The 26784-nt window shown below is 39.3% G+C and overlaps 1 protein-coding gene across 1 annotated transcript; it reads left to right on the top strand.

Moving 5' to 3' along the window:
- Positions 1 to 13999: 13999 nt before the first annotated feature.
- LOC122050200 (cyclin-D3-2-like) lies at positions 14000 to 25989 on the top strand. The gene is made up of 2 exons (XM_042611128.1): positions 14000 to 14357; positions 25895 to 25989. Exons 1-2 carry the CDS (start codon positions 14000 to 14002, stop codon positions 25987 to 25989), a joined length of 453 nt encoding a protein of 150 aa, XP_042467062.1.
- Positions 25990 to 26784: the final 795 nt, after the last annotated feature.

The raw sequence follows: 26784 nt of genomic DNA, 5'->3' as shown, positions 1-26784 counted from the left end.
GAGAGAGAGAGAGAGAGAGAGAGATGAGGAAGGGGTTTAGGTCACGGCAAAAATAAAACTTCCTCCCTTAACTTATCCCTTTTAATACCTAGATATTTCTGTTATCTATTACTACTTAAATTATTTTCACCCTCTCTTTGATCAGCACGACCCTGTTGGGTTCCTGGTCATCCGAAATAACTTAAGACTTTGATTAACCAGAGGTCTCCGGTTAGAACCTCGACTTAAACTCTTTATTTTTTTTTCCAACTTGTTTCTTTTAGTAAAAATATCAAACGAACTCTGAAAATTGCATAAAAATACTCTAAATATTCTTAAAAATCTCTAGAATATTTCTAAAGCATTTCTAAATATTTATAAGCACATTAGGACTTGAAATGAGGAAATTTGGGTTGTTACAAAAGATGTTATGGACAAGGGGAAAGTAAAACTTGATGGGGATGATATGGAAGAAGAAACATAGATTATCTCAATGTCGGAAGGCAATTCCAAAGAAGAGGCGGAAAAGGATGCACTTAGGATTGCACAACACAACAAAATGAGAAAACAAGTTATTGCAATAAGTGTGTATATACATATTAATTGGTTTTAGATCTTAGATTTAAATTATTAATTAAATATGTTTAATGTTTCTAGTCATAGCATGTGAAGAAGTAATTTAAGACTTCGAAGAAGAAAAAATAAGAGAAAGATTTGGCCTACTTGTTAAAACAATTAGAAAACCTAAAGTATGGTACTGTGAATTCTGAAATACATAGTCTATTTAATTCAATGAAATGTTATGAAAATTATCTAGTTTCTTCCTTAATTTATTATATTAATTGATTTACTTTGAAGGTGTACAACTTATTTTGTTTGGGAAAACCACCCTTTGGTTTAACTGTGGCTTCCTTCTTATCTGATGTGAATGGAGAGGTGTTACAAAAGAGGAGTTAATTGACACCTAGTGTAAAATTTTATTTAGAGGGCATCCTCGTCTGGTAGGTAATATAACAAGTCTATATATTGTTCCACCTTCTTTACTATAAGGAATTTAAATAATTTGATAATATATAATATTATAATATATTTTATTATTTTGTTAAGTAAATATGCCTTTGCATATTTGTAGTTGGCAAAAAAATCTGCAATGAAGTTTGGCATGCAACTTTTGGTACCCCAAGGTTATTTTGATGTGATCAAACAAATTAGTGTATGATCAAAAACGCTAGGGGGGTGAATAGTGCTCATGGCTTTCACTTTGGTTTGGAGTAAAACAATCGAGTTAATACACAGCAAAAATAAAACAACAATGCAAACACCAAGATTTTTACTTAGTTCGTAGCTTGTGGCGACTCCTACTCCAAGGGCCACTCTCATTGAGTGTTTACTTTGGACAATCACTATCAATCCGAAATATTACAACTTTAAGTACAGTTAATTTAAGTGCAGTAAAGGAGTGGCTCCTTGCACCTTCTCTCGTGGCATCGGGGAAGTAACTCCTGATAGTAGAGGCGGGTCAGTAGATGTTTCTTTCAGGATGTCATGGGAACTAGATGTAGCCACTTGAGGGACAAGGATCTCAGTTGAAGGGGGTTGATTTCGTTCAACATTGAGCTCTTTCTCTTTGGCATGAAGTTCCTCTTCCTCCAAATTGATATTCTTGTCAACTAGAGTCTCAAATATGTCATCCACTACACAAAACAAAGAATATTTTTAGTTAGTAAAAAAGCAATGATGAAGGTGTCACAGCTTACCAAAGGAGTAGCGCAATTCCTTTTGAATAGGGCTTAAGCAAAAAAAGATACAAAAAATCACTGCGTATCCATTTGTGAATGTAAAAGCAATGACCAAGTAGTTTATCAGAATACACAGAAAAAGAGGGTTGTTAATGAAGCTCTTATACATCAGGAAGAGAGGGAAAATAAGATTGCCATGAGGAAGCCCAGGTGATGGTTTCAGGAAATTTTATGAAGAAGAAACGTGATTTTCACCCTTGATGGAGGAAGGCGTCTCCTCGAAGAAAACAATTTTAGGTCGAGATTGGAAGAGAAACACTCCAGGTTCTGATTTCTTGGGATAGGAAAACATGAAAAAATTTTGAGGTGTAGGAGGAATATAAAAAAGATGGAACAACATGTATAGTCCACATAAATATCAAAATCTATTAGGGGCAAACTGCTTAAGAGGAATGCCACAGTATTTCCTTATCTCTATTAGGAAGGGAGGAATAGGAAAATGTAGACTTGCCACTAATTGGTTCTTAAAGAAAGTAACATAGTGATCAGGAGGAAGAGATGAGGATAGACATAAGGCTAGAAGGGGGGGGGGGGGGGGGGGGTGGATAGCCGCCAAACATAAAAAACAAAAACCAACCCTTCTCGAACTCTCAACAGAACACTTGCATAAATAAATTAAATAAATAAACTAAAAGTAAGAGACAAAAGAGATTTACTTGGTTACAACTAGGGAGGTTGTTAATCCAAGGAAGATGAATCGCACTAGAATATCTCCTTCAGGCGGAGAAGCCTCTTACAACGTTTAAGCACAGAAATAGAAGCTCAACTCTAAACTAAATCACACAAGCGTTGGAATTACAATTCTTGAGTTCGTTGAAAAGTTTCTGGACCAAGGCTATATTTATAGCCTTGGTCGGGGCGCCCCGAAGGGTTCCGGACGCCCCGGGGGGATAAAACTTTATCCCCAACATTCAGATCGTGTCAAACTATGATCCGGTCAAAACTCGACTTCCGGGCGCTCGGAATGGTTCTGGGCACCCGGACTTGAAAGTCAACCCAGGTTGACTTTTTGGTCCGGGATCTCTGCTCCTGTTCAACTCACCTTTGGTCCGGGTCTTCCGCTCTGGATCCGCTCGCTTGGCTGATCTCTGCCATCCGGAAAAGGGCTCACCCAAACCCAAGTTCCGGTCTTCTCGAGCAGGCTTCCGCTCTGATTTCTCGTCCCTCGGAATCATCGTGTGTTTCCTTCTCGTTCACCAGCGTACTCATCTGCAGTCTTCATCCCTCGGTCGCACCCGATGTCGACCTTCTTGCTAGCTGCGCCTCTTGCTCCTAGAGCAGTCTTCCGCTCTGGCTTCTCGTCCCTCTGAACCACCGCACACTTCTTTCTCGTCCGCCGGTGTACTCTTCTGCCGGTGTACTCTTCCACGTGCCGTCCTTCTCGCTAGCTGCGTCTTCTTCTCGAGTACCTATGCTCCTAAGCTCCTGCACACTTAGACACAAAGTTAGAAACACACAGGACCTAACTTAACTTGTTGACCACACCAAAACAACCTTGGGGTTCCAACAATCTTTCCATTTTTGATGTGATCAACCCAAGTTAAGCTAGGGTAAAAATAGACATAAAATAAACTAACTAAATTTGCAATTAAGTGAAAAAAAAGATAAAAAAAATTTGTCTATCTCCCCCTAGACTTATACGTTTTCTTCTCCCCCTTTGATCACATAAAAAAAATAGGGTTCTAAGAAAAAATCTAAGCGTTAAAACTTAGAAAGTTTTGAGACCTTTGAAAATTTTGCAAGAAATTTCACATAAACAGTCTTTAAGTAAAAAATTTCTAAGTAAAATTTAAGTAAGGAAATTTTCTAAGTTAAACTTTAAAAAAAACATTTACTTAGGCAACTTTGCAAAAATATTTTTTGAAGATTTTTCTAAGTAAAAGATTTAAGGAGAAATTTTTAATTTCAGAAAAAAATTTTGACTTAGGCAAAATTGCAAAATATTTTTTTTTTATTATTTAAACAAAATTCATTCACAAGTTACTGCCATTTCTTTAATATCATCATGATATCTAAATTTCCATTTTAGTCTGTCATAATTGCTCAATTCTAAAGATGAGAAATTTGAACATGCAGAAAATTATATTATTTTTTATATTGTTAGTTTTTCAAAATCCTTTAATTGATAGGCTGTTTCTTTTAACTCAATATTCTTTGTTAATAATTTTTCAATCTCTAATTCGAAAAAGTCTTTTAACAAAATAATTTCTAATTCAAAAAGATCCTTTTTCAATATAGCTTCTATTTCATGAGAATCTTTCGATTGACTCAATTAATTGATCAGGAGATGGAGACCATACCTGGCTTACCTTGTCGGCGGTTGATTCTCCCTTGTTGAGTTGCTTTCTTCTGACAACTCTCCCTCTTCATCGATGCTCGTCTGGGATGAGCTTTCTGTGTCTTCGAGATGGGATTCGGCAGTTATGGTTGTCTCAGTAATTTCCTCTGTCTCGGTAATTTCTTCCATCTTGGATTCTTTTGATGACGACTCAATGTCTATTGAGGGGTCGGCTTCAACCGGTTCTTCATAGACCTTCAAGAACTTTTCCCAAAGTTCTTTTGTGCTTTTGTACTTTCTGACTCTGTCGAGATCCTTGGCAGGTAGTACACTCAAAAGAGTGGACTCAGCCTTACCATTTGTTATGAATTCGTCGCACTGCTCGGCAGTCCATTGATGCTTCTCAAGTTCTTCTCCTTTTGTATCCTTTGGAGCTTCATAACCATATGTCATTATTAATATCATATTGAAATCAGTTTTAAAATAAACCTGCATTTGTCGCTTCCAAAAAGCGAACTCCCCCTTGAATGTTGGTGGGTAGATGTTAGCTTTGGGTATCTCATTGCTTCAATCGGCGGTTAGTCCTTTTGAAGCATCTCGGCTCTGATACCACTTGTTGGACCGTGCTGGGCCGGCTACAAGGGGGGTTGGATAGCCTGCAAACATGAAAAACAAAAACCAACCCTTCTCAAACTCTCAACAGAACACTTGTATATATAAATTAAACAAATAAACTAAAAGTAAGAGACAAACGAGATTTACTTGGTTACAACCGGGGAGATTGTTAATCCAAGGAAGATGAAGCGCACTAGAATATCTCCTTCAGGCGGAGAAGCCTCTTACAGCGTTTAAACATAGAAACAGAAGCTCAACTCTAAAATAAAGCACACAAGCGTTGGAATTACAATTATTGAGTTTATTGAAAAGCTTCTAGACCAAGGCAATATTTATAGCCTTGGTCGGGGCACCCCGAAGGGTTCTGGGCACCCTGGGGGATAAAACTTTATTCCCATCATTCAAATCGTGCCAAACTGTGATCCGGTCAAAACTCGACTTCCGGTCGCTCAGAATGGTTCCGGGCGTCCGGGCCTCAAAGTCAACTTTGTTGGTGCAGTGAGCACCAGATGATCGAACCTGAGTTTTGATTATGGCAAAGGGCTCAAAGTTAAGTGGTGGTGTTATCTAACAAAGTTCATGGAGCTTGCAGGAAAGTCCTAAGTGATACTTAGGCAAAAGTCCTAGCTGCGGTTAGGCAGGTGAAAACCCTAGGGGGTGGTAACCCTAGGTCATAGGGGGTGGTAACCCTATGCGGAAAGTCTTGGCAGGTCGATGGCTTCAGGCAAAAGTCCTAGGGGGTGGTAACCCTAGGTGGAAAGTCCTGGTGTCGCGAACCAGGTGAAAGTCTGAACTGGCCGGTGAAGCGGATGTTCAGCAGAAAGTCCGGAAGCATCGAGTGCTGAGCAAAAGTCCAGTCGATCTGGAGGATCGTACTGGCAACAGGTAAATCTCCTGAGTGGAGTAGGTGAGGACGCGTTCCCCGTAGAGGGAACAGTAGGCGTCGGGTCGACCTAGGGTTTCCGGCTGGAAACCCGAAGTCAGACTCGGACAGTCCGGAGACTGTCTATACTTTATTTTATGTGTACTGTGCTAACTTTGTTTTGCAGGGTATGTGTTTTGGGACTAACACATTTTGCAGGAACAAAGGAGCAAGTTACGACTCGGATGAACAGTGTCCGAGGCGCCTCCATGGAGCTTGGAGGCACCTCGGGTGCTAGCCAGGAAAAGGCCAGCGCAGCAGACTGGAGGCGCCTTGAATGGAGTTCAAGGCGCCTTGGACCGGAGGTTGGAGGCGCCTTGGATAGGCTGAAGGTGCCTTGAACCAGATAGAGTTCGACCAGGTCAGTGCTGATCCACGCGGCGCCTTGATGAACAGTGTAAGGCGCCTTGAACCCTCTTTATAAGGGGTCTCGACCAGCAGCTCTGAATATCTTCTTCCAAGTGACTCAAGTGCTACGTGCTGCTCCAAACGACGTTCCGAAGTGCTGCTACTTGTGCCCGACAACCAGGAGCTCTGAATCTTCATTTCTTTGTCGTTGGTATAATTAATTACTATCGTTTATTATACTTCAACTTGTAATCGTTTATCGAGCTTATAGTTGTTGCCCACCGGAAGCGATCAAGGATCGCGGGCCTTCGAGTAGGAGTCGCCTTAGGCTCCGAACGAAGTAAACGACCGTGTCTCTGTGTTTGTGTTTATTTATATTTTCTGCTGCTTTAATTACTCTACGAACGTTTTACGATTCCGATAGTCGAACAAAATAGCCGCGAGCGCTATTCACCCCCCCTCTAGCGCGTCTCGATCCAACAATTGGTATCAGAGCGGGGTCGCTTTGAACTGGTGCAACCACCATTCAAGCATTTTTCGTGGCTTTGTCGTGTGTATAGGGTAAAAATAAAACCTTACGCCTTTCGTTTTTTCCCTCCAAAATTATTTTCGAAAAATTCATTTTCATCCTTTCACAGTTTATTAGTATTGATAAAATATTGAATTTGGCAAAATTTGAAATAATATTTTTTAAAATATTTTTTTAATAATATTTTATTATTTTTTTCGAAACTGGTGAACTTCTATTTCTATCCTTCTATACCACACTGCTAATCCAGGATCAAGTCCTGGTACATTTTTGTTGCTATTTTTTTTGTGGGCAAGGTTCTTTTAAATGGCCCTCCAAGAAGGCTTTAGCACTTCTCGCCCCCCGCTCTTCTCCGGCGAAGACTTTACCTATTGGAAGAACCGGATGATCTACCATCTCAAGACGCAAGTCGAGATGTGGATCATCATCCAGACCGGTCTCGAGCTACCACTTGACGGCGCTGGAGAACTCGTTTCATGCACTAACTGGGACACCAGCATAAGAAAGAAGGTCGAAGCTGATGCCAAAGCAACCTGTATGCTGCAATGCGGGTTGACAAAAGAAGAACTGAATAGAGTCGGACCATTTTCAAGTGCGAAGGAGCTGTGGAACAAACTAATCGAGCTGCACGAGGGCACGTCAGACGCTAAAGTAAGTAAGCGTGATTTAATTTTAAATAAATTATATAATATTAAAATGCAGGAAGGTGAGACGGTGAACCAGCTTCACGCACGCATCCGGGACCTACTCAACGGGCTTCATGCGATCGGCCAAAAGGTGGAAAACCGCGACGTAATAAGGTACGCGCTAAGTGCTTTTCCGAGGAACACTTTGTGGGCATCCATGGTTGATGCTTACAAAGTTTCCAAGGATTTATCCTCAATAAAACTAGATGAATTGTTTTCTGAATTAGAATTGCATGAGCAGACTAATGCACGCCCGGTCGAGAAAGGTGTTGCTTTGGTTGCAGGTACTAGCAGAACGCGTGAACCGACGTCAAGGCGCAAATCTAAAATATCAGAGGACGAAGACGATGAATCAGACGCAGAAGATGAAGACGAAGTTATTTCCAAGTTGATAAAACTCGTACGGAAGATGTGCAAGTCGAAGAAGGCAACTCAAATGAACACAAAGGACAGATCAGATGTCACCTGCTACGGCTGTAACCAAAAAGGTCACTACAAGCCAGATTGCCCAAACAAGAAGAAAAGAAGAAAGGCATTGAAAGCAACCTGGTCCGAGTCGTCAGACGAATCCGAGACTGACAAGGGAGAAGAACCAACGAGCTTTCTCGCATTACCGGTGCAGGCTAACATAATTGACGAAATCGAGTCCGAACTCGAGTCCGAAGCCGAGAACGAGTCAGAAACAGAGTCTGAGCGAAGCCACGGATCCGCATCCGTTTCCGAAGGCCCGATCCCCATTGTAAGTTCTTTTCTCGCTGAAACTCAAATAGATGAATTAAAGAATTTAATTCCTTATTTGCTTAAAAAGTTGGCTAAATCCAACGTCCGGGTTAAGTCGCTCCAAAAGGAAGTAACAACCCTTAAGGAAGCGACTACCTCGAGTTCTTTAACTGAATTAGTTCAAATTGAAAATTCGACTCAAGTCCAACAACTTGAGGAAGAAAATTCCAATTTGAAAACTCAAATTAAAGAACTCAAGGACACGTTGGAACGGTTCACCTTGGGCTCCAAGAAACTAGATCTGATTCTTGGAAAACAGCGAGCCGTTTACAACAAAACTGGACTTGGATTTAAAACTAAAATAAAATACAAATCATATTTATCGCTAGTTAATAGAAATAATAGAAAAATTGTCCAAGCATGGGTGCCAAAATCCAACTTGGTTAATCAAGTTGGAACTGGTCACTATTGGGTCCCCAAGGATCAAGTCTATTATCTTGATAGACCATATCGAGGCTATGATCCAGGGGGAGCTAATAGAAAAACAATATTAAAAACATAATTCAAATTAATATTCAAATTAAATTCAAAATTAAATTCAAAATTAAATTCAAATTAATATTCAAATTAAATTCAAAATTCAAAATTCAATTCAATTCAAAATTAAATTCAAAATTCAAAACTCAATTAAAAATTCAAAATTAAATTCAAAATTAAATTCAAAATTCAAAATTCAAATTAAAGTCAAAATTAAATTCAATTTAAATCAAATAAAAATTACGAAGGAGGATCCAGAATAGCTGGCACCCCTAACTAAACTACCCGACTGGGTAACTGAACTTAATCTACCCGAAATAGGGTAAACAAGAGTAGACTACCTGGTAGGGTAATTAAGGTTAGATAAAATAGGCTAGGTTTAACTTTACTAACAGTACTGGTGAAGTTTTTGGATGATAGTACGTTAGGGAAGCTTGGGCATCGCATGTCTAGGAAGATATGGCTTCGACCTGGTGCATTTGGCCAAGTGGAACTGACCGAAGCTACCCTTAAATGGATCCAAACTAGTTAGACCAAGTTTTAGTATTAAGTTTAATGGGTAAGACTATTTGGAAAACCTCGAAGGCATGGTTACTTTAATGAGTTCCTTGTGACTCACCATAGCCCAGAAGTTTATCCAAAGAATGCTTACTTGTTGAATCCAAAGCTAAACCTGAATCTAACACAAAGTTAAACCAACCCCTTAAACTGAACCACAATTCATCTCATCACAATTATAGGATTACCTGATTGAAAATTTAGATCGGGTGAGATGACTAAGAAATTAAAACTAAAATTAACTTAAACCAAGTTAATTCAAAATTAATTTCAAAATTATTTAAAAATCATTTCAAAAATCTTTTAAAACTTAATTTCAAAATCATTTCAAAAATCTTTTAAAACTTAATTTCAAAATCATTTCAAAAATCTTTTGAAAATCAATTTCAAAATTATTTAAAAATCATTTCACAAATCTTTTAAAACTTAATTTCAAAATCATTTCAAAAATCTTTTGAAAATGAATTTCAAAATTATTTAAAAATCATTTCAAAAATCTTTTAAAACTTAATTTCAAAATCATTTCAAAAATCTTTTGAAAATCAATTTCAAAATTATTTAAAAAAAACATTTCAAAAATCATTTTAAAACTTAATTTCAAAATCATTTCAAAAATCTTTTGAAAATCAATTTCAAAATTATTTAAAAAACATTTCAAAAATCTTTTAAAACTTAATTTCAAAATCATTTCAAAAATCTTTTGAAAATCAATTTCAAAATTATTAAAAAAACATTTCAAAAATCTTTTAAAACTTAATTTCAAAATCATTTCAAAAATCTTTTGAAAATCAATTTCAAAATTATTTAAAAAAACATTTCAAAAATCTTTTAAAACTTAATTTCAAAAACATTTCAAAAATCTTTTGAAACTTAATTTCAAAAACATTTCAAAAATCTTTTAAAACTTAATTTCAAAATCATTTCAAAAATCTTTTGAAAATCAATTTCAAAATTATTTAAAAATCATTTCAAAAATCTTTTAAAACTTAATTTCAAAATCATTTCAAAAATATTTTGAAAATCAATTTCAAAATTATTTAAAAATCATTTCAAAAATCTTTTAAAACTTAATTTCAAAATCATTTCAAAAATCTTTTATAAATCAATTTCAAAATTATTGAAAAACTCATTTCAAAAATCTTTTGAAAATTAATTTCAAAATTATTTTAGAAAATCAATTTAAAAATTATTTGAAAAATTTATTTTAAACTTAATTTCAAAATCCTTTGAAAAATCTTTGAAAAACTTATTTAAAAATCCTTTGAAAATTCATTTCAAATCTTTTGAAAATTATTTTCAAAATCTTTTAAAATTAATTCAATTACTGTCAAAATATTAATTTAAAAGGATTTAAAAATATTTAATTATCAAATTCTGATTGCTAAAGTTAACTCTAACTAATTTTCAATAAATTCTCAAAAGTTTAGCATTTTCTCATTTGGAACTTAAATTTTCAATATTTTCAAATAATCTCATCTCAAACTCATTCATAAGCTGCACATGTTTGATAATCTAGAATGGATGAGCTGGAATTAGGATAATATAAAGTTCTTCTTATGCTTGTACTCTAAGATCCTAAGAATTTAATTTGGCATTAATTAAGGGGGAATGAACAGAGTCATGCTAGTACTTTAAGGCTAAACAAATTCCTTTAGGGCTCTGATACCCAATCAAGTTAAATAATTTAATTTGATTCATGCTTGGACACCTAAACTCAAAGAAGTTATTAAGGCATTAACTTAAAATTTAAATTATCTATGCAACAATTCTTTTCAAATACCTTATGAATTGAGCTAAGTACTTCACCTAAATTTTTTTATGTCTGAGTACTTAACTATGCTACCCTTTAGGGGGAGCTTAAATTAACTAGACTATTTCTCTCTTCTTAATTCTTTTTGATTTATGTCAAAGGGGGAGAGAAAAGTCAAAGTTAAGAAATCAAGAATGAAAGGGGGAGCATAAACTTTAAATTTTATTTATGCATTGATACTTCTGGTTAACTTTCATTATTTATTCCTTTATTTAAAAGTTATGTCTTAACTTTGAACCAAGATTGCCATAATCAAAAAGGGGGAGATTGTTGGTGCAGTGAGCACCAGATGATCGAACCTGAGTTTTGATTATGGCAAAGGGCTCAAAGTTAAGTGGTGGTGTTATCTAACAAAGTTCATGGAGCTTGCAGGAAAGTCCTAAGTGATACTTAGGCAAAAGTCCTAGCTGCGGTTAGGCAGGTGAAAACCCTAGGGGGTGGTAACCCTAGGTCATAGGGGGTGGTAACCCTATGCGGAAAGTCTTGGCAGGTCGATGGCTTCAGGCAAAAGTCCTAGGGGGTGGTAACCCTAGGTGGAAAGTCCTGGTGTCGCGAACCAGGTGAAAGTCTGAACTGGCCGGTGAAGCGGATGTTCAGCAGAAAGTCCGGAAGCATCGAGTGCTGAGCAAAAGTCCAATCGATCCGGAGGAAACAGGTAAATCTCCCGAGTGGAGTAGGTGAGGACGCGTTCCCCGTAGGGAACAAGAGGCGTCAGGTCGACCTAGGGTTTGCCAGACTCGGACAGTCCGGAGACTATCTATACTTTATTTTATGTGTCTTGTGCTAACTTTGTTTTGCAGGTATGTGTTTTGGGACTAACACATTTTGCAGAACAAAGGAGCAATCTTGGATGAACAATGTCCGAGGCGCCTCCATGGAGCTTGGGGCGCCTCGGGTGCAGGCCAGCGCAGCAGACTGGAGGCGCCTTGAATGGAGTTCAAGGCGCCTTGGACCGGAGGTTGGAGGCGCCTTGGATAGGCTGAAGGCGCCTTGAACCAGATAGAGTTCGACCAGGTCAGTGCTGATCCACGCGGGTGACTCGGCTCGTTCAAGGCGCCTTGATGAACAGTGTAAGGCGCCTTGAACCCTCTTTATAAGGGGTCTCGACCAGCAGCTCTGAATATCTTCTTCCAAGTGACTCAAGTGCTACGTGCTGCTCCAAACGACGTTCCAAAGTGCTGCTACTTGTGCCCGACGACCAGGAGCTCTGAATCTTCATTTCTTTGTCGTTGGTATAATTAATTACTGTCGTTTATTGTACTTCAACTTGTAATCGTTTATCGAGCTTATAGTTGTTGCCCACCGGAAGCGATCAAGGATCGCGGGCCTTCGAGTAGGAGTCGCCTTAGGCTCCGAACGAAGTAAACGACCGTGTCTCTGTGTTTGTGTTTATTTATATTTTCTGCTGCTTTAATTACTCTACGAACGTTTTACGATTCCGATAGTCGAACAAAATAGCCGCGAGCGCTATTCACCCCCCCTCTAGCGCGTCTCGATCCAACAAACTTAGGTTGACTTTTTGGTCCAGGCTCTCTGCTCCGGTTCAGCTCGCCTTTGGTCCAGGTCTTCTGCTCTGGATCCGCTCGCTTGGGTGATCTCTGCCATCCGGAAAAGGGCTCACCCGAACCCAAGTTCCGGTCTTCTCGAGCAGGATTCCGCTCGGGTTTCTCGTCCCTCGGAATCACCACGTGTTTCCTTCTTGTTCGCTAGCGTACTCATCCGCAGTCTTAGTCCCTCGGTCGCACCCTGTGCCAACCTTCTCGCTAGCTGCGTCTCTTTCTCCTCGAGCAGTCTTCCGCTCTGACTTCTCGTCCCTCGGAACCACTGCACGCTTCCTTCTTTTCCGTCGGTGTACTCTTTCACAGCGCCTCGCCCCTCGGATGCACCACATGCCATCCTTTTCGCTAGCTACATCTTTCGCTCGAGTACCTGTGCTCCTAAGCTCCTGCACACTTAGACACAAGGTTAGAAACACATAGGACCTAACTTAACTTGTTGATCACACCAAAATAACTTTGGGGTTCCAACAGCTTCAAGAAGTGGAAGAAAGTGCCACGTGACACTCACCCATAAACGGGCATTTATAATGGACATAACGGATCAAATCATACTTAGGTTGGTGTGCCATATCTTGGTGCACCTCTAACATTCTCTTTCCATTGAAGAACCAATTACTAATAAGAGAATTTTAAAAAGTTGCACAATTTTCTAGGCATAATAAAGATAAATATAAAATAATAAACTAGAACTTGAGTCTAGTCAGTCGGCTACACCTCCTTTGACTAGACTTAAAGGGGAGGCTAGTGATATGAGTTATGATAAGCAGGTCCTTTTCAATGATGTGAAAGCTAAGGTCGAGAGGATGAGGGGATTCTTGTATTAAGTCGAATATACAATAAGATAAAGGATGGCCAAATAAAGAGTTCGATGCACATGCTCAGATGGTGAAAACTGACTGATCACGAGTTTGCTTATATGCGCTCAGACGGGCAAAGCCCGACTGAGCTTAGAGGCACTCAACCTTACGAAGCTTCTAGTATATGATAGGTCGAGCGAAGGCCGACAGAGCACAAGTGTGCCTATATACACTCGGACGAGCAAAACCTGACCGAGCCTAAAGGCACTCAGCCTTATAAAGCTCACTACAACAAAAATGTTAAAAGACAACACCACAAAGACAACGGTTTTGGAAGAAACTGTTGTGAATTTGATAAAAGACAACGGTTTTTGATAAAACCGTTATCTTTGAGCTCCCATAAAAAATAAAAGACAACAGTTTTATAAAAACTGTTGTCGTTAAGCGATTTTATTTTAAATCAACAACGCATTTTACAACGGTTATCTAAAACCGTTGTCTTTAAATATTTTTTAGGGGTTACGACAACAGTTTTGTAAACCGTTGTGTTTTTTATATTGTTTTATATATTCATTTTTGGCGCTAACCCATTTTACAACACACTTTATTCTTTCATCATTTTCCCCCTTTTTTATTGCAGCCGTGTATTTTGCCTTCCCTCTCTGCCAAAATTTTTGGCGCAGTATTTTCTCCCCTTAGCCTTCCCGAACCCTAACCCATTTTTCTTTCCCTCTCCTTATACAATCTCATCACGCTGTTTTGTCTTCCTCCTCCTTCCCTGATCTTTGATCGAGTTTCTCCTCCTCCGTGGTCTGGCTGACTTCCACCCCAATTTTCTCTTCTCCCATTTGGTGGCACAAAAATGGCTCTTTTATCTCTCTTCGATCATCTTTATTGTCAAGAGGAGAACTTAGAGGAGTTTGGCGAAGAAGAATTCGAGCAATCTATGCCGGCGACGCTTCTTTTGACGCCTTGTGAGTCCGAGCGCCACCTTCTCTCGGCGACAGAAGTTGAGCCTGAGGAGGAGTGGACGGAGTTGCTCTGCTCTCTCTTGTCCAAAGAAGGGGAATTTCTCCCGAAACCCTTTCCCAACGGTGGCTATTTTTCTTCCCTCCAATCGACGAGGAAGGTTGCGGTGGAGTGGGTCGCGCGGCCTGCGCGGCGGCACGACTTCTCCGCCCTCACTGCTCTTCTAGCCGTGAACTACCGCGTGTTGGAGTGTATACTGAAAGCCTAAGCTTTTGTAAACATTTGTTTTAAAGAATCACATTTGGTCAAATTATCTACATTTGTTTGTAGTTGTTCAATTAATTTATATTGTAGATAACATGGTATGTGGTGTCACATACAGAAGATGATGTTATCAGTACCTTATAAATTATAAACAGTAGCTCACGACCAAAATGGAAAGGAACAAACCATTGGAAGGTCGTAGTGTAATTAGGAATTAGTTTATCTTAACTATTTAATTACACTAGTACACTTAAAGTGTATTGAGTAGGACCATTAGAGGTTGTTTCTTTTATACTGACTTTATAAAGAAACAATGACCTCAGTTATTATGGAAGTGTGTGCTCTTAATCCTAATATAATAATAAGCACATATATTTGATATTTATTTCTTGAATTTATCAATGGGTGAGATTTAGTTCGATGAATCAATAAGCCCGATAAGTTGGGAAATGATATCACTTATAGTGTGTGTTGTTGATTATAGAAGGAAACTGTGTCCTAGTTATCTAGGTTGATAATGTCCCCAAGATGAGCTCATAAAGATTATCATGTTAAACCCTGCAGGTGGACTTAGTCCGACATGATGATAAGGTTGAGTGATACTATTCTTGGACTAAGATATTAATTAAATGAGTTGTCAGTAACTCACTTAATTAGTGGACATTCGATATCTTAAACACATGGAGACTAACACACTCATAATAAGAAGAAGCCCGAAAATGTAATTTGGGATTTGTGCGGTAGTTCAATGATAGTTCTCTAGTGGAATGAATTATCATTGATAAAATTAAGTTGTGTGTTCGGGGCGAACACGGGATGCTTAATTTTATCGGGAGACCAAAACCAATTCCTCCTCTCGGTCCCTATCGTAGCCTCTTATTTATAGAGTACTATACCCACCTATACCCACCTTCTATACCCACCTAATGGGGCCGGCCAAGCTAGCTTGGAAATCAAGCTAGGGCCGGCCTAAGCATGGCTTGTGGGTGGCCGGCCCTAGCTTGAACCCAAGCTAGTGGGGGTCGACCACATTAAATTAAAAAGGATTTTTAATTTTAATTTTTATTATGTGGAAGATATGATTTATTATAGAGAATTAAAATTAAAATATCTCTCTTGTAAAAGATCTACAAAAGAATTAAAGGAGAGAGATTAGATCACTTTCCTTATTTGTAGATTGGAGAGAGATTTTATTTTTTCTTTAAAAATTATTCACATGATGAGAAATTAAAATTATGAAAATTTTCTTTTGATCAACCATGAAGGGATTAATATGGAAAATTTTATTTTATAGTTTTCCGGAAGCAAATAAGGAAAGTTTAATTCTTTCTTGTGAAATTTTTTTCCTTATTTGCTCCTTGATGTGGCCGGCCATAACATCTCAATTAAGGAAAGTTTATTTAATTTTTATTAATTAATTGTTATAAAGGAAAATTAAGGAAATTTTATTGAGATTAAATTTCCTAATTTACCAAGGCTAAGGAATATAAAAGAGGGGGTTGGGGTGCCTTCATGATAGAACTCTCTGATGGATCGAAAGCGCTAGAGGGGGGGTGAATAGCGCTCGTAGCTATTTCGTTCGATTATCGAAATCTCAGAAACGTAAATTCAGTAGCGCAGCGGAAAGTAAACAAAATACACAAAGAGACAGGCTATTTACTTCGTTCGGAGTCTATCTCGGCGCCTACTCGAAGGCCCGCGATCCTTGATCGCTTCGGGTGGGCAACAACTATAGTTCGTAAGATTATTACAATCTAATTACAGATTAAGCAGTAATTAAAAAATATACCGACAACAAAGGATTAAATCTGAAGCTTCAGGTCGTCGGGGGTGTTCTTGCAGCGCTTGGGAAGGTCGTGTTCGCAGCGTGTTGCAGAAGATTGCTTGAGAGAAAGTTGTTGTGAAGCTACACCTCAACCCTCCTTTTATATGAGGTTCCGGGCGCCTGGGTCCTTTCCGGGCGCCTGGAGTGTGACGTGGCCGGCCAACCAGGTTGTGCCACGTATCAGTTTTCGCGCAGGGATAAAGGTTGGTCCCGGGCGCCCGGACCTGTTCCGGGCGCCCGGAGCTCCGAGCGCCCGGATCCATTCCGGGCGCCCGGACCCCCTTTTTCCAAGAGTCGCTTCCCTTGCAAAACAAGGTTAGTCCGAGCAAAGCATACCCTGCAAAACAACATTAGTATCTGATAATTCATAAGTAGAAAAGGAACTGACAGTCTTTTGACTGTCCGAGTCTGACTTCAGATTTCCTACCGGAAACCCTAGGTCGACCCGACGCCTACTGTTCTCTCTACGGGGAACGCGTCCTCACCTACTCCACTCAGGAGTTTTACCTGATGCCAGTCCGGTCCTCCAGACCGACTGGACTTTTCGCCTAGGGTTACCACCCCCTAGGACCTAGGGTTACCGCCCCCTAGGGTTTTTCTCCACCTAGGGTTACCGCCCCCTAGGACCTAAGGTTACCGCCCCTTAGGGTTTTCCTCCACCTAGGGTTACCGCCCCCTAGGACCTAAGGTTACCACCCCTTAGGGTTTTCCTCCACCTAGGGTTACAACCCCCTAGGACCTAAGGTTACCACCCCTTAGGATTTTCACCTTTGCCTAACCGCAGTTAGGACTTTCCTGAAATGCTCATTCAACATATTAGATAACAATAACCCTTAACTTTGAATCCTTTGCCATTATCAAAACTTAGGTTTGATCGTCGGATGCTTCCCGCACCAACAATCTCCCCCTTTTTGATTATGGCAATCCAAATTCAAAGTTAAGTAAAACCAAATGCATAAGTATTAAAAAGTTTTTAAGTGAGCAAGCTTAAATATATAAATTCAAATGAACGCCTAATTTAAGCTAACACTTAAACTTTTGTGAAGCTCCCTCTTAATACAAGCTCCCTAAAAGCATAGCTCCCCCTTAATAAGTTTATCTCTTTGAATTTCTCTACGTGGTATCCTTAATAAGTTTATCTTCTCTTTGAATTTCTCTACTCTCCCCCTTTGCCATATATCAAAAATAGGATAGTTTTTAAGGACTTTAGGCAACATTTTTCAAAAGATAAGTTGGTAAGGAAAATAGTTTTAATTTTCAACCAAAATTTTCAACATCAGAAATTTTTCGAAAGAAAAAAATAATTTTATTTTATAGATTGCTAGTTTGTTTTGGTTAGGTATCAGAGCCCTAAAGTCCAAGCATGAGTCAAGTTTTGATTTGATCAGGTATCGGATCCCTTAAGTACAGGCATGCATAAACTTATTATTTCCTTCACCAACTGTCTAAACTTTAGCTACTTTCTGATTGCCTATAAAGCAACAGTGTTCACTTGGTTAGTCAAGTCAAGTCGATTGATCCACTTAGATCTTGAAAACTTGATTTGATTACTGTTAATAACGTTTTTAACACCCAGACTCATATTGATGCACAGAAATAAGCATTTTTGAGTCCAGGCTGTACCCTATGCATCTCACACCGTTCTATGTTTTACAAACACAATCAAGGTAAACCTAGGTGTTTGTGAGATGCTCTGGCTAAGTCCTGGGGGAACATGATTTCTAGGGGGAAATCCTAGGCTAAGTCCAACATTTGAAAGTCTAGTAAAGTAGGGATTTTGAAAAATCAAGATTTTGCCTAGAATTTATAAAAATATAATTTTAAAGCAATATTCAAACAAAACCTGATCTATGAAATTGAGACAAAGTCAATCAAGCCTAAAGTAATAGCCAAAATAGATAAAAGGTGTTGCTACATGCTGTACTCGTGTCATAATATAACTACAGTCGGAGCTACTGAGATGATGAGGGAGGTGGTCTGGAACCCAGCGACCGGAGTAGTGTCAGGAGCTCGGTGTGACGAGCCCGATCATCCTCTCGTAGATCTCGTCGCAGATCGGAGAGCTCCTGCCGTACGTCTCGTCGTAAGTCGGAGACCTCCTGTCGGACCTCTCGTCGAAGATCGGAGACCTCTCGCCGTATGTCCCGATGAAACTCGGAGCTCTCGTGCTAGAGGCTTGACATAGCTCTCTCTAGTCCGGATACTCGATCGGCTAGAGTGCGGTGAGCTGGGCGGGGTGCTCGATGTGGTGGTGGGGCAGGAGCGGCCTCCTCAGGAAATAGTGCCAACATGAACTCATCCTGCTCTGCCTCCTCCGCCTGCTGGTGGTGTGCCCCCCTCCGCCAGGACATGATACCCTCATCGTCTACATGGATACTCGCTAGGGAAAAGCTCCTAGCTCCTATGATGTCAAACTCGGTCATGAAGCGGGTGTCACCTCTGGTGATATCAATGTGCAAGGAGGACATGTAAGCTGTCAGAATGTGACAGTAAGGCATGTGTACTCGTTCGCTGGTCACGAAACCAGCTGCATAGATGATAGTGGAAAAGATGTGAAGGCTGATATCTATGTCTAATCTATGACAAAGGGCATAAAGTAAAAAGGAGTGGAATGGACGCATCACTGCAATGTCGCGGGTGGTAAGTGGTAGAATACAAAAGATCAGGACCCTATAAAGGGCGTAATCCTGAACTCTAAGGGTCACTGACCTAAACTGGGTCTCAGTGGGATCACGCTGGTCCTCAAAGAAATATGAGTAGATCGTATCTAAGGTGATGTGTGAGTAGGGAGCTCCAAAAGGTAACTCTCTGGGAGGATAGCAGAGAAAGGTGCAGGGCGACTCTCGCAACCCTAGAAACTCACGAATGATAGTGGGGGATAGTGTGATATCCGTCCCGGCTGCCCTAGTGGTATAAGTAAGGTCGTCTATTTTTACTAGGTTGTTATAAAATTCGTCACATAAACTAATGTTTACTGGGCTGGTGCACTCAACAAGATTCCGCAACCTATAGTGGTTTATAGCCTCGAAGGCTGGAACACAAGAGCGTAGAAAGAACGTTCTATCTATACACTTGGTTCTAATGGCCATGTAAGTTGTTGATTCAAACTTAATCCTAAGTTCATCGGTGGGAAACCTAGGGTCAATGCTAGGTGTAGAGGGCCCAGCACCAGATTTAGAACGCTTCCTAAGTTTCAAAACAAATATTATACTAAGAAGGTAAATAAGCGTTATAATTTTGGAATAAAGTTGGAAGGGATAGAAATTTTTACCGAGGAGCCATCGTAAGAAATTTTAGAGCTGACGACCTCGGTTGACTCGAGACTCCGTATTAACCACGAAAAATTTTAATTTGTAAGTGTTCGCAATGAAGCCGGAAAGGCTTAAGGAAAACTTGAAGGTGCAAGGGTAGGGGGCGCCCCCAGCCCCCTATTTATAAGGGAGTCCGGGCGCCCGGACTGGTTCCGGGCGCCCAGGGTCGTGTGAGGCGGGGCGCCCGGGTTCTCTCCGGGCGCCCTGGGTCCGAATACCAGGGGCGCCCGCCCCTGGTTTTTGACCTTTTTTTTTTTTAAATATTTAAGTTAAGTTAATTTTGATTTTGAAAATATTTAAGTTAATTTTAATTTTGAAGGTATAAAATGTTTAAGTTAGTCTAATTTTGAAAATGTTTAAGTTAATTTAATTTTAATTTTGAAAATGTTTAAGTTAATTTAATTTTGAAAATATTTAAGTTAGTTTAATTTTTGAAAATGTTTAAGTTAGTGAAAATATTTAATTTAATTTAATTTTGATTTTGAAAATGTTTAAGTTAATTTAATTTTAATTTTGAAAATGTTTAAGTTAATTTTAATTTTGAAAATATTTAAGTTAAGTTAATTTTGAAAATGTTTTAAGTTAGTTTATTTTTGAAAATTTTTAAGTTAATTTAATTTTGAAAATATTTAAGTTAATTTAATTTTGAAAATATTTAAGTTAGTTTAATTTTGAAAATATTTAAGTTAGTTTAATTTTTGAAAATGTTTAAGTTAATTTAATTTTGAAAATATTTAAGTTAAGTTAATTTTGAAAATGTTTAAGTTAAGTTAATTTTGAAAATGTTTTAAGTTAAGTTAATTTTGAAAAAGTTTAAGTTAAGTTAATTTTTGAAAATATTTAACTTAGTTTATTTTTCTTAATCATCTCACCCGATCTTTGTTTTCAATCAGGGGATCCTATTACTCTGTGAGATGAATTGGTTCAATTTTTTAGGGTTTAGTTTAACTTTATGTTAGATTCGGGTTTAGCTTTGGGTTAAACAAGTAAGCATTCTTTGGATAAACTTCTGGGCTATGGTGAGTCACAAGGAGCTCATTAAAGTAACCAAGCCTTTGAGGTTTTCCAAATAGTCATACCCATTGAACTTAATACTAAACCTTGGTCTAACTGGTTAGGATCCATTTAAGGGTAGCTTCGGTTAGTTCTACTTGGCCAAATGCACCAGGTCGAAACCATATCTTCTTAGACATGCGATGCCCAAGCTTTCCCAACGTACTATCATCCAAAAACTTCACCAGTACTGTGCTTCCAGTTAAATTTAACCCTTTTTAATCTATCCTTATTTACCCAGCTGGGTAATCTACTCTTGTTTACCCTTTTCGGGTAGATTAGGTTTGGTTACCCTATCGGGTAAATTGATTTCGGAGTTGCTAGTTAGTTTGGACCCTCCTTCTGTTTGATTTTTGAGTTTTGAATTTTAGTTAATTAATTTCGATTTTTATTTTTTTATTTTTTTATTTTTTTTTATTTAAATTGAATTTTGACTTAGAATTTTAAATTTAGTTACGAATTGTTTTAAATTTTAAATCTAATTACGAATTTGAATTTGAATTTTAAATTTAGTTACGAATTGTTTTAAATTTTAATTAAAAAGTTATGATTTCAAAATTTAACTATTAATTTTAATTGTTTTTCTGCTAGCTCCCCCTGGATCATAGCCTCGATAAGGTCTTTCGAGGTAATGTATTTGATCCTTAGGAACACAATAATGTCCAAGTTCTACTTGATTGATCAGGTTGGACTTGGCAACCTATGCTTGGACTGATTTACTATTTGATTTGTTTATTAAGGATAGGTAAGATTTATATTTCTTTTTATATCCTAGTCCAGTTCGATTATAGATTGCCCTTTGTGTTCCAAGAATCAAGTCAAGATTCTTGGATCCCAAGGAAAATCGTTCTAGGGTTGTTTTTAAATCCTTGACTTGACTTTTCAGATTGGAATTCTCTTCCTCAAGTTTTTGAACTTGAGTTGAGGTTCCAGTCTGAACTTGATCAGTTAAGGATTCGTTGTTAGGCGTTTCTTTAAGGAGTGTTACCTCCTTTAGAAGCACTTTGATTCGAATCTTGGACTTAGCTACTTTATGCATTAAATAATTAATTAAACTATATAAACGACTTTCACTTACAGAGGGGTTCGGCCCTTCGGAAACGGATGCGGATCCGTGACTTCTCTCGGACTCGGCTTCTGAATCGTCCTCAGTTCCAGATCTGTTGGTGTAGTCCCGGGCTGTCAATGCGAGAAAGTTCGTCTGTTCTAGTTCTTCGTCATCGGATTCCTCGAAAGAAGACTCGTCCCATGTCGCCTTCAGTGCCTTCTTTCTTTTGGGTTTCTTTGGATCCTTCTGGTTCGGGCAGTTTGCCTTGATGTGACCCTTCTGATTGCACCCGTAACAGGTCACTTCGAATTTTACCTTCGAGCTTGGTTGGGCTTCTTTAGACTGGATGGCCTTTCTGAGATCCTTCTTATTGAAGCCGTTCTTTTTGTAGAGCTTCTTTACTAGGTTGACTATCTCAGTTGTAATTTCATCATCGTCTTCCGAATCTGGTTCTTCTTCTGACTCAGGTTCGATTCTCCGCTTCATTTTTGATTCACGCGATCTTCCAGTTCCTTCAACCAAAGCCAATCCTTTCTCGGTTGGGCGTGCATTAGTCTGTTCGTGAAGTTCTAATTATGAAAATAGTTTATCTAATTTAATGGTAGATAAATCCTTGGATACCTTGTAGGCATCTACCATGGATGCCCACAAGGTGTTCCTTGGAAAGGTGTTTAGCGAATACCTTATGATGTCCCGGTTGTCTACCTTCTGTCCAATTGCATGAAGACCATTGAGCAGATCTTGAATCCAGGCATGAAGTTGGGCCACTGTTTCACCTTCCTGCAATTTGATGTTAAATAATTTATTAAAAATAAGGTCTCTTTTACTTACTTTGGTGTCGGATGTCCCTTTGTGAAGTTCAATTAGCTTATCCCACATCTCTTTGGCACTGTTGAAGGGGCCGACGCGGTTGAGTTCTTCTTTTGATAGGCCACACTGGAGGGTGCAGGTAGCCTTGGCATTAGCTTCCACCTTCTTGATCAAGGATGCATCCCAGTCCTCGTACGGTAGTGATTTGCCGGCGCTATCAAATGGTAGTTGGAGTCCGGTTTTGACAATCATCCAGACTTCAAAGTGAGTCTGGAGGTATGCCTCCATCCGACCCTTCCAGTATCCGAAATCGTCTCAGGTGAATAGCGGAGGGCGGGCTGTACTGTATCCTTCTTGAAGGGCCATTTCAGATTAAACTGAAAAACAACCAACAAAAATGTCCCAGGACTTGGTCCTAGATTAGTAGTGCGGAGGGAAGAAAAATGAATCACGAACTCGGGTGGTGTTGCACCAACTCCGAGCAGAAAACTGTTTCGAAAGAAAAAAAAATATAATTAGAATATAGCTATGAAGCTAATTTCTAATTGACTCCGAAAACCTAAAAATACCACGAAAAAAAAAATTTGAATGGTGGTTGCACCTATTCAAAATGACCCCGCTCTGATACCAATTGATGGATCGAAAGCGCTAGAGGGGGGGTGAATAGCACTCGTGGCTATTTCGTTCGATTATCGAAATCTCAGAAACGTAAATTCAGTAGCGCAGTGGAAAATAAACAAAATACACAAAGAGACAGGCTATTTACTTCGTTCGGAGTCTATCTCGGCTCCTACTCGAAGGCCCGCGATCTTTGATCGCTTCCGGTGGGCAACAACTATAGTTCGTAAGATTATTACAATCTAATTACAGATTAAGCAGTAATTAAAAAATGTACCGACAACACAGGATTAAATCTGAAGCTTCGGGTCGTCGGGGGTGTTCTTGCGGCGCTTGGGAAGGTCGTGTTCGCAGCGTGTTGCAGAAGATTGCTTGAGAGAAAGTTGTTGTGAAGTTGCACCTCAACCCTCCTTTTATATGAGGTTCCGGGCGCCTGGGTCCTTTCCGGGCGCCTGGAGTGTGACGTGGACGGCCAACCAGGTTGTGCCACGTATCAGTTTTCGCGCAGGGATAAAGGTTGGTCCCGGGCGCCCGGACCTGTTCCGGGCGCCCGGACCTCCGGGCGCCAGGATCCCTTCCGGGTGCCCGGACCCCCTTTTTCCAGGAGTCGCTTCTCCTGCAAAACAAGGTTAGTCCGAGCATAGTATACCCTGCAAAACAACATTAGTATCTGATAATTCATAAGTAGAAAAGGAACTGATAGTCTTTTGACTGTCCGAGTCTGACTTCGGATTTCCTACCGAAAACCCTAGGTCGACCCGACGCCTACTGTTCCCTCTACGGGGAACGCGTCCTCACCTACTCCCTCAGGAGTTTTACCTGATGCCAGTCCGGTCCTCCAGACCGACTGGACTTTTCGCCTAGGGTTACCACCCCCTAGGACCTAGGGTTACCGCCCCCTAGGGTTTTTCTCCACCTAGGGTTACCGCCCCCTAGGACCTAAGGTTACCGCCCCTTAGGGTTTTCCTCCACCTAGGGTTACCGCCCCCTAGGACCTAAGGTTACCACCCCTTAGGATTTTCACCTTTGCCTAACCGCAGTTAGGACTTTCTTGAAATGCTCATTCAACATGTTAGATAACAATAACCCTTAACTTTGAATCCTTTGTCATTATCAAAACTCAGGTTCGATCGTCGGATGCTTCCCGCACCAACACTCTCTATTATTTTTCCTCCCTCTCTTATTCCTTGGTGTGGCCGGCCATACCCTCTCCCTCTCTTCCTCTTTGTGGTGGCCGAAACTCTGCCATCCTTGGAGCTTTTGGTGGTGGCCGATTACCCCTTGAAGAAGAAGAAGAAGAAGGAGAGAAAGTCTTCATCCCTTGGAGCTTGGTTGGTGGTTTTCTTCTTCCTTGGTGAAGCTATCTCATTGTGGCCGAACCTAGCTAGGAGGAGAAGAAGGTGGTTGGTGATTTCTCATCTCGGAAGATCGTTGCCCACACAACGTCCGAGGTTAGAAGAGGAATATGGTAGAAGATCAAGAGGTCTTTCTAGAAGGTATAACTAGTAGTTTTTCCTTATCCGCATCATACTAGTTATTTATGGAAATAATACCAAATACAAGAGACATACTATTTAGTATTTCGAATATGTTTTTCGATGTTGTGTTCTTTTTGTAACACCCCAAATATCATGATTTGGAGTCCTAAAAGATCTTATTAAAATCTAGAAATACTTTAGAAAAATTCTATAGATTTTTAAAATTTTTAGAGTATTTTTATGCAATTTTTGGAGGTTGTTTGGTATTTTTACTAAACGAAGGAAGTTTCGACAAAAAATTGCTCAAGTCGAGGTTCGAACCATGGACCTCGGACCCGAACCGAGCCTTAACCAAATCTAGTTAGCCAACTGATCCATCGGGTGTTTCTTATTAAAGAAGGAGAAATATTCTATTTAAGCAGTAGTTAATGAATAGGAAATAAATAGGAAGAAAAATGGTTGCAGCCGAGTTTCGAACCCACGAGCTGCGCCTTAAGCAAAACGCGGCCAACCAACTGATCCAACGATCGTTTCTTATTAAATAAGGAGAAAAATTCCATTTAAGCAGAAGTTGGAACATTTAAAATAAATTGGGGAAAAGGGAGCACGGCTGAGGATTCGAAGCCCAGACCTGTGGCTTCGAGCAAAACCCAGCTGACCAACTATGCCAGCGGGTTTTGTTGATTATGGAAAGAGTGAATAATATTTAAGGTATAGTAATTAATAAAAATCTTAGTTATAAGAAAAGGTTTAAGTTGTTTTCCCAAACCCTAAACTTTCCTCACCCGAACCTCTCTTCTCCTCTCGCGACGGCGATTCCTTCTCGGACGAAAACGAAGCTAGGGCTTCGTCTCCGGCGGCCGGCGAGCACTTCTCTCCGTCGGTTCTTCACAGATTCGAGGTCTCCTCGTTGAAGAGAGCTCGTGGGCACGAGGAAGGGTTGAAATTTGAAGTTTCTCCGTGAACCCTAGAGGTTTTCTCCTTCGGTTTGAATTCAAGAATCATGGTAAGTTGCTACTCACCTGCAGTAGGATAGTTCCGGATTCCTATTCCTTTTGTTTTCGAAATTTCTATGAAGGTTGATGGTTTGTGCTTGCTGCCGAGAGTTTTGATGTATCCTTGAGTTATGTTCTTAAATTCGTTAGGCATGTATTGGGACAGATTTTGGAAGTTTTCGATTGCTGCACTTATTGCTCATGATATGGTGCTGGCTTCTTGTTGTTGTATTTGTGGCTTACGGGTTATGTTGTAAACAATTGTGTATTGTTAGGGAATTAGTTTTCTTCTTGGCTTTGAAATTATTACAGCTTGGTATAGATTATATTACTATGATTTGGCCACTGAATTGCTATGAACATGGATTCTTACTGGTTGCTATTAGATGATTTAGGATTGCTGCAGATTTCAGGTTCTGCCGTGATTCTTAGAGAGGGAAAAGAAGTTGTAAGGATTAAGTATTATGATGTTCAGAATTAGGAATAAGTTTTAAATCAATTTTCATTGATGTTGAGGTTTATGTTAGTGGATTGTTATGTAATCCTTAGTAGTGCAGATTTGTGTTAAAGAATTTGATGATGTTTTACTCCTTTCTATCCCAATTAAAAGGTTAGACAGATTTAAGGGTAGATAAGCTTTGAATGAGGATGCTCTTATTCCTCTACCGTTTACAAAGTTCTGTACAGATTTGTTGGGTTTAACTCGAAAGAGCTTGATCATATTCATTATGAAGGTTTTAGGTTTCAGAACTAAATTTTGGTAAGAATAGTTTCGAATCTATCTAATTTATTGTAGTTACTTCACCTATCAGCTTTGGAGATGTAGAAACATGGAAAACATGATATATTCAAGTATACAGATTTGAGGTTTAGAGATGTTACTTTCATTCAAGTATACAGATTTGAGGTTTAGAGATGTTACTTTCATTCAAGTATACAGATTTGAGGTTTAGAGATGTTACTTTCATTCAAGTATACATATTTGAGGTTTAGATATGCTACTTTCATTCAAGTATACAGATTTGAGGTTCTTTATTCTAGCATGAGGTTTGAATATGTTTTCTAGTTATATTCATTCTAGGATACAGATGTGAGTTCTTTACTCTAGCATGTGGTTTAGATATGCTTCTTTGCTACCATCCATTTAAGCATACAGATTTGAGTTTCCTTGTTACCTCAATATGCAGAACTCCAATCTTAGAGTAGATTTTATTAAGCATTTCATATGCAGATTTTTCATAAGTATAGTATGCAGATTTTATAAAGTATTAATATA

Source organism: Zingiber officinale, chromosome 3A, assembly GCF_018446385.1.
Source record: "Zingiber officinale cultivar Zhangliang chromosome 3A, Zo_v1.1, whole genome shotgun sequence".
Taxonomy (NCBI): domain Eukaryota; kingdom Viridiplantae; phylum Streptophyta; class Magnoliopsida; order Zingiberales; family Zingiberaceae; genus Zingiber; species Zingiber officinale.
Note: the sequence above shows the minus strand (reverse complement) of the source record. Positions and strands in the feature narration are given on the sequence as shown.